We start from the raw sequence: 18,192 nt of genomic DNA, 5'->3' as shown, positions 1-18,192 counted from the left end.
GTCTCTGTCTTGTGTTTTCTCTTTTCTTTTCTCCAGTCTCCTTTCCTCTGCGTTGGGCTGTTGTCTCTGTCTTCTTTGTCAGCCTCTCTCTCCTCTTTCTCTTATTCCTCCTCCTCCTCCTCCTCCTTTTCCTCTCTTCATACTTAAATCCGAGATGACGCTGCCACTCAGGGGTATCCACCCCTCACATCACCCAGCCTGAAGGGTTTCTGAACGAGTTTCTGCCGGGGTTTCACAAAAGCGTAAAAACTACACAGGCAGGGTTCAGCTTCCTAAGAGTTCTTCTGTTGCGTCCTCTTATCTTGTTCTTCACATTGTATGAAATGTTTGGTTTTAGATTTTTTTTAAAAATTATTTTATTTTGGGCTACACTGTGACAAGTTTAATCCCCCCTCCCCTAACTAACTGAACTAACCCCTCAAACTTACGCAGCTTTTTAACTCCAACAAAGGGCACTTTTTTTGTTGTTGTTGTGATTTTGTTGCAATTTGTTCTTGATTGTTGTTCTTGATGACATCTCCTCTCATGGACAAGCATGACCAGTCGCTGCTGTCCCTCCTCTGCTGTCCATCTCTTCCAGACTGCCCGTTCTTTTCTTTTGTTTCCCCCCCACCTTTTAATTGGTCAACTCTCTCCCTCCAGTGCTCCTGTATGTAATGTTTATTATCTTATTTTTTTTTCTCCTCTCTCCTTCGATTTTTGTTGTTTCCATCTTTTTAAATGTCCTTTTCTTTTTTTTTCTGTTGTTGTTTTTCTTTCCACCACCCTCCACGCAGCATTATTTTGTTGATGCATGGAACACATTTGATGCCTTGATAGTTGTGGGTAGCATTGTTGACATAGCGATCACTGAGGTTAACGTAAGTAGTCCAACTCCCTCCCTCCTTCCCTCCCTTCCTGCTCGCCTGCCTGCCTGATCTGCCATTCTCCCACACACAAACAGACCGAGGGCTGATTCCTATCTGCAAGCTTTCAAATGACTGAGAAACTGCATCTGCGGAGTATTTGAACCTAAGAGATGGTTTGGAAAGTCTGGCAGATAAAATACCCAGATGTAGCACAATCAAACTGAAGAACAATTGCCTCAGATTGTTCATGTTTCCTTTGATTTAAATGAATAAACCAACTTCATATTCCCCATCCACTTGTTTCCTAAAATTCCTCCATTTTTTGTTTGGATTTCTAAATATTTGAATCTGCTTCTGATAGGTATATAAGCCTTGGTCTGCTATTAGTAGCATCAGAGACTATTGCATTTGTCAGTATAGCCTATTGCATTCCCTCAGCACTTGGTTTGGTTACACATAATTAGATTTTTCATCACTGCCAGAGGGGAAACGAAGCGTCGCCCTGGCATGATGGACGCTATGCAGCATGACAGATACAAAGGTGGTGTATCTAGGCCTGTTAATGTCAGAAAAGATCAAAACATATGCGAAAGCATGATTCTCTGGCATGATGGAACGAGTGCAGGTTCTCACTTTTCAACAACGATGTTTGGAGCAAAAGGTCAACAACACCCCGAGTTCATAAACCAGCGGGAAAACCTGAAGTTCAAATGAGCAAAAACAGAACTTCCTTTTATCCAAAATGTGCATACATGGGAAACAATTTGATCCCAAAATGGATTTACTCAGTACCCATGAAATTTATGTAAATGTATGTATGAATTCATTTATTATCAGCATGGGGGCCCTTTGGTCAGCAGCGGGCCAGAATGAGAATGAAAAAAAAACAAGCATAAGTCAAACGTTAAGTGTCCGGTCTATTGTGTTTACACTTCAGGGGCAGTTGGTTGTTTTTGTGTGGTATTTAAACCATCTTAGGCAGCATAATTGTTTAAGAGTAAGACATAACTGACAAGTATTGATGGGGAGAATTCTAGTTTATGTTGCTTCACAGAAATCCAGTTTTTGTCATTTGAACAAACTAGTCAAAGAGCAGAAAGCAAAGGAAAGTTAAACTGGCATTGCTTGAAGGAATGTATATCATCCCCTGCATTGCATGCTAAGGTTCTGAGCAAAAGTCTCATGCAATCTGTTAGTGTTCATAGTGTTTATTTGGGATGACTCTCAGCTACCACTACGTCTAATTTTAGCTCAATACCTATAAACATGACTGCATTATGGCCATTTTTGTGTTTTCTAAGGTTGATTAGAACACACGTACAGACAGGCTGTTACATCATCACCTGCTGTTACTTGTGGCAGGTGATAAAAGTCATCTACTGTCGGTTATTATTTTTTTTTTATTTTTTGAGTAAACTATATTAACTTCCAGTTGACAGCTTGGCTTCTATCTGAAAAAAAAAATGCCTCTGTTGTAGTAAACATACAGTACTCACACACATACTTTGTCTAATTTTTACAAAGCTAGTCAAACATGCAGTGTGATTATATGATCATTTAAAAAAAAAAAACAATGTGTTCCTTGGAGGCTAATTTTAAGGATTCTTTATTAGTGTTTTAACAGAGACAGGATAGTCTATTTTTCCTGCAATAATACACTTCAGCTAAGAGTACTTTGGCTCCACCATCATCTTTTACTGAGACGTAGATGATAAATATTTGTTTTACGATCTTGAACACACAAAGAATGCAAATAGGTCAAAATTAGATTTTTTTTTTTTGTAACTCAAGTATGTAAGCTCTCAGATCGTTTCTGGTTAAAGGACATAAGGAAAGGAGCGAGTATACGTGGCATGACAGTATATTCCTGTAATCTGGAACGCAGTGCGTTTCAGCTCCGAAGACACTGGTCTGGCATACTAATAAGGCTGTTGTATCCCAGGGGTGTAGGAGCTGTGCACTTGTTCTCATGCCTTTAGAACGAGAATCCATTTGCCCCCATGAGAAGCTCTCAAGGCTGCCTCAAAAAAAAAAAAAAAAAAAAAAAATACAGAAGCCAAAATGTACCTGTATATTACATGTTTTATTCAGCTTTTCTATTTAGAAGAATGTTTTGGCAAAGGAAATCTTTAGGAAATCATGTAGTCCCGTTATATTTTCTGTCAGGCAAAATAAAATCACAATTTAAATTTAGATTTATCCATAAAGAGAGAGTACTGATGTATGAATTAATTTAGCAAAAGATCAATAAGCCACCTTTTTTTAAAAGGTGGTTTTCAATGATATACACTTTTGTCATCTGTACAGGTCACTGATGTTGCACTGCACACTTTGGTTTGGAGTTTGATTTTTATTTGGTTTATTTGGACAATTTGGAGATTGGTTGATTGATTTAGCTAACTGAATGACTCATTTCATTATTATTTTATTTTATTTCGTTTTGTACTTCTAGTCTAAAGGCATGCCCAAGTTATTTAGTTTTCTTCTTTTTTTTCCTCCTTGATGATTTTTTTATTTATTTTTTTTTACATTTTGGGTAATGAGATACTTTTTTTTTCCTTCTTCTCCTTTTTAAGAAACCCTCCGCACTTCAATCCTGAGAGAACTGATTGTTTTTAAACTGGGACCCTGTTAGCCTAACATTTGAAATGTTAGCCTGCCACTGCATTTCAATGTACGTGTTTTTTTTTTTTATTTAAACTGTTAAGCAAAATTTTCAGAAAGCACGATGAGCAGCTTCTTTAATTGATTTTAGATATGTACAGTGAAGTGCAGTGACAGACTAGATCTTTAAATGCTATAACCCTGTCTTTAATAAAAAAAATAGATGAAATATTCCATCGGAGTTCACCCACTTTGCTGCTCTGTTGGGTGCCTGTTGACTTAGATTAGCTGAATTTATTTTTTATGGCACTTGAAAGTAAATATTTCCTAATCATGGGTCTCTAATTCCTTCCCCCCGGCAACCTGCGGGTGCTTCTTAAACCGTGTATGGATTCTGTTTTACTTTGGTTTGAGTAGAAGTAGTGTGAACAGACTGGTAGTGGTTTGCTCTGAGCGGTGTCTTGCAGAGGATGCCAGTATGAATTGCATCTCTTTCTCTTTTCTCTCTTTGGAATGCCTCCTCTTCTCTTCTTTATCTGCCTCCTTGTCTCTCTGGGCTTTTTCCTTTTACTCCTCTTTCGTTTATGTTTATCTCTGTCCTTCTTTGTCTTTTTTTTTTTTTTTTTATCTTTGGTTTGCGGTGCTGCTTGCTCACCTGAAATGCAAGCTGGGGAACATGGGTGTCTGCTCTGTAAACCGCTGATTATCTGTAAATTAACAAACAGTATTGGTGTGTTTTATACCCCTGCTCAAGCACAGAATTGGTTTTACTGCAAAGTTCAAAAGATTTATCAAAGAGAGTTTCTAAATCAACAGAAAGTGACACCCATGTTACCCCTGGTATTGACTGAATTGTTGACGATTTTGCCTGAAAAAGTAAAATGCAGTGCAATGATTGTAAGATTCCTTCAAGAGACAACACCATTTTACTGTAGTCTACTTTATTTATGTTGTGTCAGTTTATGATAAAGCATAGAAAATACAATTTGATCTAATTTAATTTGATGAAATGTCACACACACACAGCTTGATTTAAATTTAAAACAGAATGAATTCAGAGATAAATTATGCTCAAATTGACCCAGTTGATCTTTAAGCATCACACTCGAACACATACTCTCTTTAGACATTAGTTAGACTTGAAATGTGTCCTTCCTTCCTTCCTTCCTTCCTTCCTTCCTTCCTTCTCTCCCTCCTCCCTTCCTTCTCCTCACACGGTAATGAGCAGTTTTTTCTCATCAGTTGCCCACATGCAGGATTTTAAACATCCACAGACACAAACAGCAGCTAATATATTCTCCACTCAGACTCTACGTCACACCAGTAAATTAGTATCTTTGTTAGTTTCATGTTTTCCAGAACTGTAGAAAAGCTAGCCACATTCAGAAGTAGTGAACAGAATATAACATTGTTTTACTAAGTGTACACAATGATATGGCCCTGTTAGAATCCCTTCCTTCCTTTTGTTTTTATTTCTCCCAAGTATATTATCACCTATTATTCTCTCTTTTGTTATTATGTTCTTGTTTCCCTTATTTTTTCCTCCCCTAATTAGCTCTTTGTTTTCCCCTCTTTGCCGCTTCTTCTTTGTTTACTTGTTTACTCCCTTTTGTCTTTCTTCCTCCCTTCAAAGTTTATTTAACCTGCTCGGGCCTGTGCAGGTCAGGCGTTTTTTTTTGCCCCCTGTTGTTGTTGTGTTTCTTTTTGTGGTAAGGTTTTTTAACATGGCCAGTTCCAATGCAGAGTTAACACGTACTGGGTCATAGATTGAACTTCCAGTTAATCTATCACTCCAGTGCAAAGTGTTGCAATCCCAGGGATGACCAGCAGGTGCCTCCCTACAGATTTTTGAGCCTTTCAGACACAAGTGAGCTCAAAATTTTTAAAAAGCATCTCTTGTTGTCATTGCCATTTTCCAAACTGACTCAGATTTTTACCTTGTTCCGGTACTCTGCTGCTTCTTTGACCTGAAAATAGTTTAAAGTTATGACCATGATTATTTATTCACAGTTTTAGCCTATTCTCAGGGCTAAGAATCACCTTACATTTACTGAATGCAGTCTGAGTCTCTGTAATGTAACTTCAGCTGGCAGAAAGAAAAACAGATAGCTACAGAGGCGCCACATCAGACACGCAGACCCATGTGCGTTTTAATGACCCAGTATTTTGGACTTCTAAAGTTTTGGACAGATACATTCCACAGAGCTTCTACATATGGCAGCAGTCTCCACATGCAGCAACGTCACACACAGATATCTCACTTTGAGCTCAGATGATATGACATTCGTCATCGCCACGAGAGGGTTGATCAGAAACTGAACTCTCACTGCCCAAATGGTTGCTGGGTTATTTTTGTCCTGGCTGGTGCTGAACTTTCACAGTCACACACACACACACACACACACTCACACACACACATTGTACATGCACACAAAGGCGCGACTCTGGTGCTGATCTTTGTTGCCTTTCCTTAAAGCCAGCTGACTCCTCCTCGTCCTCGTCCTCCTCCTCTCCGTCCTCCTCTTCCTCCTCTTCCTCCTCTCACCCCCCTGTGGTAAGGCAAATGGTACGCCCTGACGGTAACCTCGTCCGCCTCCCCACCTCCTCCACCATCCTTCCATCCCTTCGTCCTTCCATTCCTCCTTCTGCTATGGCCTCCATGGTATGATGTCAAACTTTTGGCTTGTCGTTCAGCGTGTCATCTCCCTTCTGTCGCTCGTGCTGTGATCTTCTGCAGCATGCTCAGAGTTATATTTATGTGCTATGTGCAAAAGTTTTAAACCACCACTCATTTCTTCATTTAGTTTTTTTTTTCAGGGAGCCAAACTTGTTTCTTTTTTAAGTGATTTTGATCACTACTTCTTCAGGAAATCTGAAGGTCTTTTTTGGATGGGGGACTTTTGCTGCTTTTTCACTCATTTTCTGTTTAGTCCCTGTAACTGACTATGACAACATATTGAGCAGGTCCAAAACTAATCTACAGCAAATGGGCAATATCTGAAAGTTTTGTCTTTAAGAACTAGGACATAACATCCAGCATAAACCTGAAACAGAACCTGGCATTTGCATCATCCTTCAGTTTTCAGCATATAGCACTGTGTCTATGTGTAATGTATTGGGTCTATATTTATGTGTAATGGTTAGGATTCTTTTTATATATTCAACTAAAGAAACAAAAAATTCTGTCTTTGTCACAGGCTAGTAACAAAGAGCCTAAAGATCTAATTTAAAACTGGTTCTTAGCTAAGTTGTCTGTTATGTGTCAGCACGAGACAGGTTCATCTCTTGAGTTTTGGAGCCCTTGTGCACCTGAAGCCTGAATGGTTATCAGGATAGAGTCAAGTGGTTTAGCAAACAAACAAGCAAAATAAAAAAAATAAAAAAAATACTGAAAATAGTTACTTACTGGACTGCAAATGAGAGACAAAGCAGCCAAAGTTCAATGATAAAACCCTCAAATACTTTCAGATTGCTTGAACAAATATTGATCAAGACCTTTGCAAAGTTTGACTCCTTGGAAGCTAAAATAATGAGAAATGACCCAAGACTTATGCACTAATATATATATATATATATGTATATATATATATATATATAAAATATTTAAAGTGTGTGTGGTGAAGGACACTACATTTTGCAGGTTTAGTGTAACTGGCATCTTTTGACTACCTTTAAGTGGCCATTGTTGCCATGACACCCACCTCCACCATGGCTTGTCCCCGTCCATTTTGGGTGTGGTCTCTTTCATACTTTGGCATTGGTACAACCTGTCATGGTCACACTATCACACAGTGTCTTCTTCTGACTATCTATCTATCTATCTATCTGTTTTTACATCAGTACTTTTGTTTATATCTGATCAAATCAAACTATTTTTCATCTTCAGCCTCTCTCTCCTGCTCTCCTCTTCTCTCTGTCACTTTTTCTGTCCCTCCACCTCTCCTTCCCGCTGCCCCATCTCTCTCACTGGTGCAGTGGCGCCCACTGTGGTCCAGTTGTGGTATTACTTGTGGTACTGAACTGTGATTTCTACTCCTGAGAAGGATGTGTCATTTTCAGCATATCTGCCGGTGGAGTTTAGGACAGCCCGTGCCCTAAAAATGTTCCCAGTTTATCATCAGAAACATATGACTTCATAATTAAAAAGAACCTACGTTTTTAAATAACAAAATCATTTAAATATAAAATAAGTAGAACATTTAGAGTCGTAATGGGCAATGAGGACATAATTCAGATCATGTTTGAGAGTAATTTTCATCTGCTTTCCTAAACTACAATACACACAAGATATGTGAAGAATGACGTGTTCTTTGTTGGAGCACACTGTGTGTTCTTTGTGGGATTAACATAAAGTATTGATGGCTTCTTGGAAAAACACTACTGGCAAACAGATTCAGAGGTCAGACAGGAGGGCGGTGTGTTTGTTGGGTCAAATTTATTCGTTTAAAACCTGAAGACATACATAGTGTGAAGTCAGATTTATTATAAGCATGCTGGCACATTTGTATTAAGGAGAAAAAAGTTGGCACAGTTTTATGCCTAGTCTTGACTGGAGATGTGCCCCTTTTATGATCCAAATGGTAAATAGTGTCCTTAGCTGGTTCTTGTCTCCAGTATTTACTGCATCTTGTTGTACTGAAATCCTGACGTTGCTTTTTGGCTTTTTGTCCAGAAAGCAAGCAGGAGCAGCATAAATAAATAAATCTGTATTAGAATAGCACTCAGCTTTAGGAGTAAATATTTAATCGTGGCGTTATTTCCTGTTGATATCTACATGAGCTGCAGGAAGTTAAAGTAAAGTTTCCCTAAATATAGCTAAACTTGCAGGCCTTTTCTTTTAATAAAAAGTCAAATTTGCCAAATATAACAAAAACTGAATTGTTTATGTAAGAAAGGGGTTGCTTAGAGGTTTGTTGAAGATTAGAATAACCAGATGGTCTGGGAAAATAGATTGGTCTAGTTTGTCACATAATGAAATATATATATATATATATTGAAAATTTCAATTTGCCATTAAAAATTGCAGCTGTTTTCTTGCTACTATTATGAAATACACAAGGTTTGATTAAATGAACTGCAGCGTCAGCAAGCTGCCTTTAAATACAGTTAAGATTGTAAATAACAGATATTTGGCATGGTTAAAGGATGAATATGTGGAGAGGTGTGAGCATTCAGGAAGTTGGTGGATTGTTTGTATTTGCCAAGTGATTTTTCCATGAAGTCAAAAAAGATTTAAAAAAAAAATTAAAAATAAGCATGATTGCTTGATTTTTTTCCCAGATCTCTTTTGTCATTTAATACTGATGGGATTTTTTAGGATGCTGATTTCCATTAACTCAGTTTGTTTGTGTGTACTTGCGTCATGTGTATTTCCATGTCTGTGGAAATATGCATACAAACTGCTTGGGTGTCTGCATTTTGACATTTTGTTTTTTTATGCCCATGAATGTGTGTTGTATGTGTGTGTTTCCTTTCCTTACTTATGTGCATGTGTTCCCATGTGTCCTGTTTCTTAAAAAAAAAAAAACAACAACAACAACAAATCCCATCAAAAGGGACATCAGAACCCTGAAGAGAATGCCAGGATCTCCATCACCTTCTTTCGGCTGTTCCGTGTGATGAGGCTGGTGAAGCTGCTGTCCCGTGGGGAAGGGATTCGGACGCTGCTGTGGACCTTCATAAAATCCTTCCAGGTGTGTGGAGAAGCAGACACTGTGTGTAAAAGTAGGAGGTTTGGGTTTACACCGAACACAGGTGCCAGAGGTAGAGCAGAGCTTCAGCACTGAGGTATCTCTTACTACGGTCTCTAAGAAACTACAGTTCAAGGATTTATGATTCAAAACTGCATATTGTAATTGTGACCTTCACTTTTTATATAGAGGTTAAAAAATCCCAATTTTAAATATTATAGTCTATTTGTCTAATCAGTCTTCCACACACTAAAAACTGCTGAGGTATTTTGATAACTCAGTTGTTGGGTAAAAGCTGTTGGGTTAGTTTGACCAAAGATTTGATCAGAGATGAGCCCTGTCAATTCTTCACAATCCACCATTTTAAGCCAGAAACTGACCAAATTGGACTTGACTGGACCTCTGCTTCAGGATGTAACAAGCAAAGGTGAAGCAGTAAAACCAACACTAAGATGTTAAACGTGGTTAGCTTTGTTAACAATCTTAGTTTGCACTACACAGTGAATTTGGATTAGTCGTTATTAATTAAATTTTTGGGTAGACCACATAACCCAGGATGCAGGGTCAAACTGATAGGGTCCACATTAGATCCAGTGCTGAGTTACAAATTGGGTTGTTTTTAAACTCAGCAGTTTTTAATGTGTATAATTTAATGCCAGGTATTATTATATTATTATTGCATGAATTTCAACCTGGTAGAGTTCCACAAGGCACATTCCTTTTTACATCTTTTTTTTCTTTGACCAGAAAGTCATGGAGAGAGCAAAAGTGATGATGGTGTGAAGTAAAGCAGAGGAGGTTTAGGAGTCCCTCTGCACAGTTGGGATTTGAAGTAGGGACATAAATTTGGGCTAGAGGAAGAAACAATACATTATTCTGCACTTTCCTCCTCTTCCCTTTTCCTGTCTCATTTATTTTCCCTATATTTTTTAAACTCTTATTGTACTTTTACTACCGTTAAGAGCTCGTTATTTCTTCTACTAATAAATATAAATAACTTCAGTGACCCAAAAAATGAAATTTTTTGGTAGAAACATGAATGTTTGAAATTATTTTTTCTCTTTGTTGTGTTTGATGAGATGGCGCCTACATTTAAATTACGTTAGTTAAAATTAGACTTCAGCTGATATAAACTTTGCTAACAAAATATTATTATGCTTATAATGTTTCAATAATTTAAAATTCCATTTAGTCATGATTTGGACCAGCTAACCAAAGCACAGAGGTAAAATTAGCCATAACGTTAGCTTTACTCAGTTGAGTTGTTGTTTGGTTCATGTTTACTGTGTCCGGACTGGTTTGTTGTACTTTCTGAGGGTTTTTCCTCTGAAGTCAGATGCAGATAACTTGTCACTAATGTGTCTCTTTTCTACTTTCAGGCTCTGCCCTACGTAGCTCTGCTTATAGTGATGCTCTTCTTCATATACGCTGTCATCGGCATGCAGGTAAGTCGTTGCCTCGTCACGTTGATTTACACCTTGTATTTATTGTGTTTTTTACTCATTCTGTGTTAACAAACCTTTATCCTGTTTCTGTCTTCCTGGATTCTTGTTCAGACTTCCTGTTTGGTTATGTCATCATTCTCCACTTTTCTTCCTTCTCTGTTGTTTTCCAGTTATTGTTTGACTCTTCTCTACCGGTTGTTCGATAGTTTGTTTTACTGATGATCAGTGGGAGACACTTTGATTTGACTTCCTGGATACTGTTGATCTCTAATTCTGACCTCACTTCCTGTGCAGATGTTTGGTAAGATAGCGCTGCGGGACAACACGCAAATCAACAGGAACAACAATTTCCAGACATTCCCTCAGGCGGTGCTGCTGCTCTTCAGGTGAGAAAAATTACACTCCTCTTTTAGCATCATTATTTGAAACATTTAGACTTGTCTTTTTTTATTCTAGTTTCCCCTGTTGTTCCATAATTAGTCTTATTTTATACCTCCTGTAGTCTAATCCCCAATGAAATATGTGTTGAACGTAATGGTAGGATGGACCTGAATTCAGGCACATAGTGACAGGTTCCAGGTCTTAGCAGGAGTAAAAGACAACATTTCAAGTACTGGGCAGGGTGATTCCACAGGTGAGCTAATTACACATGAGAGACAGCTGTGAGAGGAGCAACAAGGAAGGACAACTGAGGAAATTTATTGTCAATGAATACTGAAGTCATTTAAAATCCCAAATTAGCTTAAACATAAGAAAACCCAAAAGAAATGTACTCAAAACACCAAAAAATTACAGAAAGACCTCAATATTGCAACAATATGTGTGTTATTTTCACTGTGGATGATAGAAGTGGGTGAATTAAGTGTCCTGTCTGTTTATAATCATGGCAAACTTCCTGCTGGGATTATATTTTAGCCTTCTTTCAGGTGAACGTCAAATCTAGATACAAAGAATTTGTTTCAGCGTTTAGTTTCACATATAGTTTAAATCTAACAAAGTGTCTAATCTTAAAGGATAAATAATTGCAAGCCCTATAATTGCAAGCCTTATTGATATTTACATTAGATGAAGTCAGAAAATTATTTCTAAAAATCCAAACATATGATTGCCACTTTAAGTGTTTATTCTTGTGTTTACATTATTTTTTTCTGCTGTTTTTCTGCATAAATCAACACACGTGAGCGGTTTTACATGTGTGACTTTATATGTGTGTCTCCGCACGCATATGTGTTGATATACGTTCATTTGTGCTTTAGATGTGCAACAGGCGAGGCGTGGCAGGAGATCATGCTGGCATGTTCACCCCATCGGCCGTGCGAGAAGGGCTCGACCAATGAAAACAGCACCATTAGCGAGGACTGTGGCAGCCAGTTTGCCATCATTTACTTTGTCAGCTTCTACATGCTTTGTGCCTTTCTGGTGAGTACAGAAAATAGAACAAGGACGATTTAAGTGTAAAAAAAATTCAGACTGGTAATAGAAATCTCCATAATTTTACAGACTCTAAATTGAAATGTTTGATATTGATGTGAGTTGTAAAGCACAGTAACTGACCGACTCCTGTGCTTTCTCAGATCATCAATCTGTTTGTGGCTGTCATCATGGACAATTTTGACTACCTGACGCGTGATTGGTCAATTCTGGGACCACATCACCTTGACGAGTTCAAGAGAATCTGGGCTGAATATGACCCAGAAGCAAAGTAAGTTTACAGCGAGCAGATCAAATACAACGTCAGGGGAGTGACGCTCTCATGTGCTGTTGCTGCATATAGAAAGCCCTTACAGTGAGATCTCTGTGTTGTTTTCAGGGGGAGGATAAAACACCTTGATGTGGTCACTCTTCTGCGGAGAATCCAGCCTCCTCTCGGCTTCGGAAAGCTCTGTCCACACAGGGTGGCATGCAAGGTAAAAAAAAGTCCCATAAATTCCTAAAATCATTTCAATTTGTTTATTAAATTTGTTCTTTAAGAACGTTAATTTATTTAGCTGTGTTGCTATCTTTGTACCTTTTGTGAGCTGATGTTTGTGTGCTTCATCTCATGTAGCGGCTGGTGTCGATGAACATGCCTCTGAACAGCGATGGAACCGTGATGTTTAACGCCACACTGTTTGCTTTGGTCAGAACAGCACTCAGGATCAAGACAGAAGGTAACAGACACACAACACTTTAAAGACAGCTGCACCATACGTAAACAACAGCAGACTAATCATTGTGTAAATATTAAACCATTTTCACAAGACAATAGAATGTAATTAAGATTTACAAGCAACTGTGGTTGTAGAAAGACTGGAAATAAATTTACTCACCCACTTGCTATTCAGGACATTAAAGGGATATTTATTCTTCTAAAGTAATGTTTTTCAGATGTTTATAGTATGTTTAAACATTTACTAACAACACATCATAGAACTAATGACTTACAAGTCTGTATTTCTTTGCTGATATTATAAAAAAACTTGTCCCCCCCCCCATACACAGTAAATGTGTCAGTCATGTGTAAAAGTGAAGCCTCTTTGGCTGTGCAGGTAATCTGGAGCAGGCAAATGAAGAACTGAGGGCAATTGTGAAAAAGATCTGGAAAAGAACCAGCATGAAGCTCTTGGATCAAGTAGTGCCCCCTGCTGGAGGTATGTGTGACTTTCAACATATGAACAGGAAACAAAGTCTGACACATCACTTTAACAGTTCCTAATTCTAACGTTTCGTTTTTTTCCCAGATGATGAGGTAACAGTCGGAAAGTTTTACGCCACCTTCCTCATCCAGGAGTATTTTCGCAAGTTTAAGAAGAGGAAAGAACAAGGACTGGTGGCCAAGGTGCCCCCCAAAACTGCCCTCTCTCTGCAGGTACACACAGGGTTTTTTTTTTTTGTTTTTTTTTGGCAACGCAGTCAGAAAACAATGTTCAAAATGATTTATCGGGCATATCTGAGAGAGTTGTTTTCTGTAGATAAAGAGTAAAATAAGCAACTCTTGATGGTCTTGTGCGTAGGCGGGCCTGCGGACGTTGCATGACATCGGTCCAGAGATTAGGAGGGCGATCTCTGGGGACTTGAACGTGGAGGAGGAGCTGGACAAAGGTCTGAAGGAGCCTGTGTCAGCAGCATCCGAGGACGATATCTTCAGGGTAAAGGTTGGATACACACTCCCCCACTCACTCTCCGGAGAGAAAAAGAGAGATGATCAGCGCCAGCTTGAAGCTCCATGCACATACATGTACATGCTTGCATGTGCTTAAAGTGTTGAGTACAATTTAAGGAAGCCGCATGCCCCACCATATACGGCCCCAGTTCAGAAAAAGATAGGATTTTGTAAAAAAAATTTAAATAAAAGACAAAATGCAGTGATTTGCAAACCTCATAAATTCATATTAGCCACAATTCAACACATCAAATGTGAAAACAAGAAATTGTACCATTATTTTTTAGAAAACTATGGTAATTTTGAGTTTAAGCAGCAAAACATCTCAAACAAGTTAGGAAAGTTGTATGAATCTTTTAATGATATTATGTATTATAGGTAATGGGATGTTCAAAGTCTTCCCAGTTTTCAGTGGAAGAGAATTATTCTGAAATTGTTCTACTATTTTTAGATGCAGTTTTTCACAAGATGGAGAACCTCTGCCCATCTTTACTTCTGGGTGATTCAGCTTCTCTAAAATGTTCTTTTTATACCCAGTCCTTTTATAGCTCTGTTGCCAGTGAACCAAATTAGTTACAAAGTTCTCCTTCAGCTGTTTCTTAGTTGTACCCTTTACTTTTTACATATTTTTTCTAAAAAAATGTGCAATTTCTTTATTTAAACTTTGATTTGTGTACTATATTCCATTGTAAATAAAATATGGGCTTATGAGAATTGCACTTGGTATTCTCTGCATTTACACAACTTTCTCAGAATTTAAGTTTATTCCTTGGCTGCATTTTACTGCACATATTAAGCTACTGTTTTAGGGTTGGGATTTGGACAAATAGATAAAAATGACAACAAACACAAACATTTTTTTTTTAAAATATACTGTAGGTCTAAAACACATTACCACAATCACAGAATTTATCTGCACTTAGGTTCAGCCGTCCATTTTCACCCTCATTGCTCTTTTCAGTCTCTATTTGGGTTGCTGCAGTATTTTTTTACGTTAATGCAGTGAATTTACCACAAAGTGAGATATTTATGTATTTATTTACCAACTATAAATGAGTTGCTCTTCTTATGCCTTACTTTTATAAGGATTTATTGCCATTATTTTGCTGCTTTGCTTGGTTAGTGACTTTGCATTTTTGTGCTTGAGTAGTTTTAGTTGTAAACATGAGCATATAAAGATTTTTTTACTTTAACTTTATTTGATATACTTTCTCACCGCGCAGCGTTCTGGCGGCCTGTTCGGCAACCATGTCAACTACTACAACCAGAGTGACGGCCGAGGGTCCTTCCCGCAGTCCTTCACCACCCAGCGTCCTTTGCACATCAGCCAAAAGGGCTCCCCGTGCGAAGGCGAGAGCCCGTCTCATGAGAAGCTAATGGACTCAACCACCTTCACCCCTTCCTCTTACTCGTCATCAGGCTCAAACGCCAACATTAACAATGCCAACAACACTGGCATGGCGGGAGTGGCAGCCCAGGGCGTCAGCCGATTCCCGAGCCCGTCTATAAGCACTGTGGACGGGCAAAGCGGGCAGCCACTCACCCCCATCCTGGTGCCAAAATCTGCATGGTGCTTCCCTCCAAAGAGGTGAGTGTCAGACAACCTGGCAATACGTCAGCCTCCAAATAAGTCTGCTTTATTTCTTTTTCTGTTTTATTTTTTCCTTAATGACACACCTTTCAACTTCCTCTTTCAAAATTTTTACATGATTAAGGAGTTTATACTTTCTTGTGGCTATAAGTACCTTCCCTATTTCCTTCCATTTCTTTTTATTACCTGCTTCTTCTCCTTGTTTCCCGTTTCTCGTGGCAAACAGGATGTTTTATGACACCCTCATGCGGTATGTTACCAGGGGACAGACAGAGAGAATGTGTGTGTTCTGTTAGTTCCCAAATTGTGCACAAAAAGATCTCATGATGCTGTACAAAACGCCATAGCTGTCAAGGTGCAACGGTCACACTTGCTGCTATGCCCATAATGCTTCAGTTGCTACAGCAAAAGTCAGGTTTCATGCTGCAACTATAAAATTAAAGCCATAGATAATCTGTTTGGTGCATTGTGTCCATACTCCTCCTCCTATCATGGGCTTCCGTTGCTGCTCTTTTATTACAAACTACAGCAGGTCTGGGTTAGACACAATATCAGCTGCAGAAAGCTCACGCTTCTACAGAATGTTTGCTTTGTAATTTTCGAAAATGTAGATAAAAATATGCAGCACTCTGTTTATTCTTCTGGTAATATTGCTCTGTTCAAAGCAAGCATCCAAGCCTGAAAGCACCAATTACTTTCTTTTTCTTTTTTTTTTTAAATGTGTGTATAATCTAGGATTAGGTGCTTTATCGCATACAAATCAAAGTGTAAGCTACCTGATGTTCTATTCATTTAGCAGAAGGTTGATTTACACTGAGGGCTGATTATTGACAGCAGTAAGAGTCAGGTTTTAATGAAACATTGATCTAACCCAGAGTTTGCTTGCGTGGCTCTTAAAAAGCTGATTTGAGGAACTTCTGGGTTTTTTGACATTTTACCTTGTTTTTCTTCACCAGAGGTTTTTAGGAGGAGTTTACAATTGAATGTGGTAAATGTAAGTGCAAACAAACTTGTGTTTTTTTTAAAGAGTTTTTAACATTACTAGGCAGGTGACTTCTATTGGAGCCTGATTTTTAGTGTTTTCATTTGATCAAACACTTTGGTGAAGAGGAAAATATTAAAAGTCGAATAATCCTTCAAGCTGAAGTCTGGAGTATGAAACAGATGTGACTGATGATGCAAAGTGACAGATTTCTTTGGGCCTGATTTAAAAGCAGTTATCCAGTGTATTGAAGAAATAAAAATGACTCTGATTCTCTGAGTTTATCCACTGTACGTTGAAGTACCAACAACTCCAAATCAGAAAAATCTTGGGGCATTCATATATCACTGCAGACCATATGAACCTGAAAAAGTTGGGTTTTGTCCTCTTAAATATATTTAATTTGTTAATATTCATCTTCTCATGAGTTTCAAGGCTGTAACACATTCCCAAAACAATTGAACAGAGTAGTTTAGAAACAACTGCTGCTGCTGCTACTGCTAAGTATAATAGTAACAATCACACAAAAATGACCAAAAGATCTCCATGTTGCCAGCAAATGCTTTAAAAATATTTGTTTACAACCAACATTCTACAAGGACACTGTTGAGTGTCCTGATGAGCTCCATCATATCCTAGAATGACATGAAGCCTGGGCTGAGACTGGCTGTTATCGAGGTCTCGTTTCCATTTTTTTTACCAGAGAAAGATGCAAAACCAAAGCTCATATTGTGAGATTTCTCACTCCTTCCATGAATTTTTGAAGTATTGTCTGGAAAAAAAAATGTTCCTTTTAATCATGAAAGTACAGAATTTACAGCCACTACTTTCTATTGGCTGCTAAATTCCCTGTAACATACACATTATTATTATTATTATTTCCTACAAACCAAACCTTTTCTGATATGGGATTGTATTTACTTATCCTGTAAGGCAACTTTTGCTTAAACATTTCATCACTGCTGTGCACTTCTTTGGGTTTTTTTGAAGATGTCTTGATATCACTCGTCATATTCCAGGTCTTGTCTTTACTGCTTTTTACCATTTTGCTTTAACAAAACAGCAGAAAATTCCACTCACTCCTCTGCAGGCTTCTTCTTCATCTCCTCCTGCCATTTCCTACATGCAGTATCAAAGCCTCGCTGAGGTTCCGAGCCCACTCCTCTGAAGCTGCTCGCAGACCTTTTTGCTAACCAGCTGCTTTTTTTTTTTTTCTGTATTACATATGTTTTGACTGTTTGTGTACACGTGCCTCCATCTGTGCCGTGTGTTTATGTTAACTTTGTGTTTTTATTTGTGTGCTTGCTTGTTTGGTCGTTGGCCCATTTACTTGTAGCTCGGACTCGAGTGACAGTCATCTGCCAATCATCCAGAGAGGGGAGGGGTCCACAGAGGAGACGTACGATGAGAGTTATGGTGACGACAGGGAGTACCAAGAAGATGACCAGTCACTTTCTTCTGACATGTACTGCTGAGAAAATTTCCTAGTTTAGCTTCTTCTTGAATGCTTTTTGGCTCACAAGGTTTACCTCCTCTTTAGGTTGGTGTATCATGATGAAACATGCAAACAGCTGGCTCCCATGGAGGAAGCAGAAGAAGTAGAGGAGCAAAAAGGAGGACGAGGATGGCAGTCTCCGCGAAGAGTCTTCCTCTGCCCTACAACTCTGGGTGAGAAAATCCCTGTGGATGGAAATCTGCCCCGACATGGACAAATGCACTGATTGTATTTACATATCTGCACTGCGCTTTTGTGTCGTGTCTGTCAGGTCGGAGATCGTCCTTCCATCTGGAGTGTCTCAGAAGACACTCGAGACCAGACATCTCTCAGAAGACAGCTGTACCCTTACATCTTGTACATCAACAGGTAGTAATCACACAAAACTTTACTTA

The 18,192-nt window shown here is 38.6% G+C and overlaps 1 protein-coding gene across 3 annotated transcripts in view; it reads left to right on the top strand.

The window, feature by feature from the left end:
- The window catches only part of cacna1c (calcium channel, voltage-dependent, L type, alpha 1C subunit), a 116,220-nt gene that overhangs the window by 87,638 nt on the left and 10,390 nt on the right, over positions 1–18,192 (top strand). The window contains exons 31-45 of one of the 3 annotated variants that reach the window (XM_037981126.1): positions 5,929–6,018; positions 9,008–9,145; positions 10,522–10,587; positions 10,882–10,973; positions 11,844–12,006; positions 12,162–12,289; positions 12,398–12,494; positions 12,635–12,737; positions 13,116–13,217; positions 13,308–13,435; positions 13,581–13,715; positions 14,953–15,317; positions 17,639–17,767; positions 17,843–17,970; positions 18,069–18,166. In XM_037981126.1, the coding sequence (XP_037837054.1) occupies positions 5,929–6,018; positions 9,008–9,145; positions 10,522–10,587; positions 10,882–10,973; positions 11,844–12,006; positions 12,162–12,289; positions 12,398–12,494; positions 12,635–12,737; positions 13,116–13,217; positions 13,308–13,435; positions 13,581–13,715; positions 14,953–15,317; positions 17,639–17,767; positions 17,843–17,970; positions 18,069–18,166 (1,962 nt within the window). Of the gene's footprint in view, positions 1–5,928; positions 6,019–9,007; positions 9,146–10,521; positions 10,588–10,881; positions 10,974–11,843; positions 12,007–12,161; positions 12,290–12,397; positions 12,495–12,634; positions 12,738–13,115; positions 13,218–13,307; positions 13,436–13,580; positions 13,716–14,952; positions 15,318–17,638; positions 17,971–18,068; positions 18,167–18,192 lie in introns of those variants that run through there. The other 2 variants (XM_037981127.1, XM_037981128.1) reach the window with 2 other exon arrangements.

Source organism: Kryptolebias marmoratus, linkage group LG18 (assembly GCF_001649575.2).
Source record: "Kryptolebias marmoratus isolate JLee-2015 linkage group LG18, ASM164957v2, whole genome shotgun sequence".
Lineage (NCBI taxonomy): Eukaryota > Metazoa > Chordata > Actinopteri > Cyprinodontiformes > Rivulidae > Kryptolebias > Kryptolebias marmoratus.
Note: the sequence above shows the minus strand (reverse complement) of the source record. Positions and strands in the feature narration are given on the sequence as shown.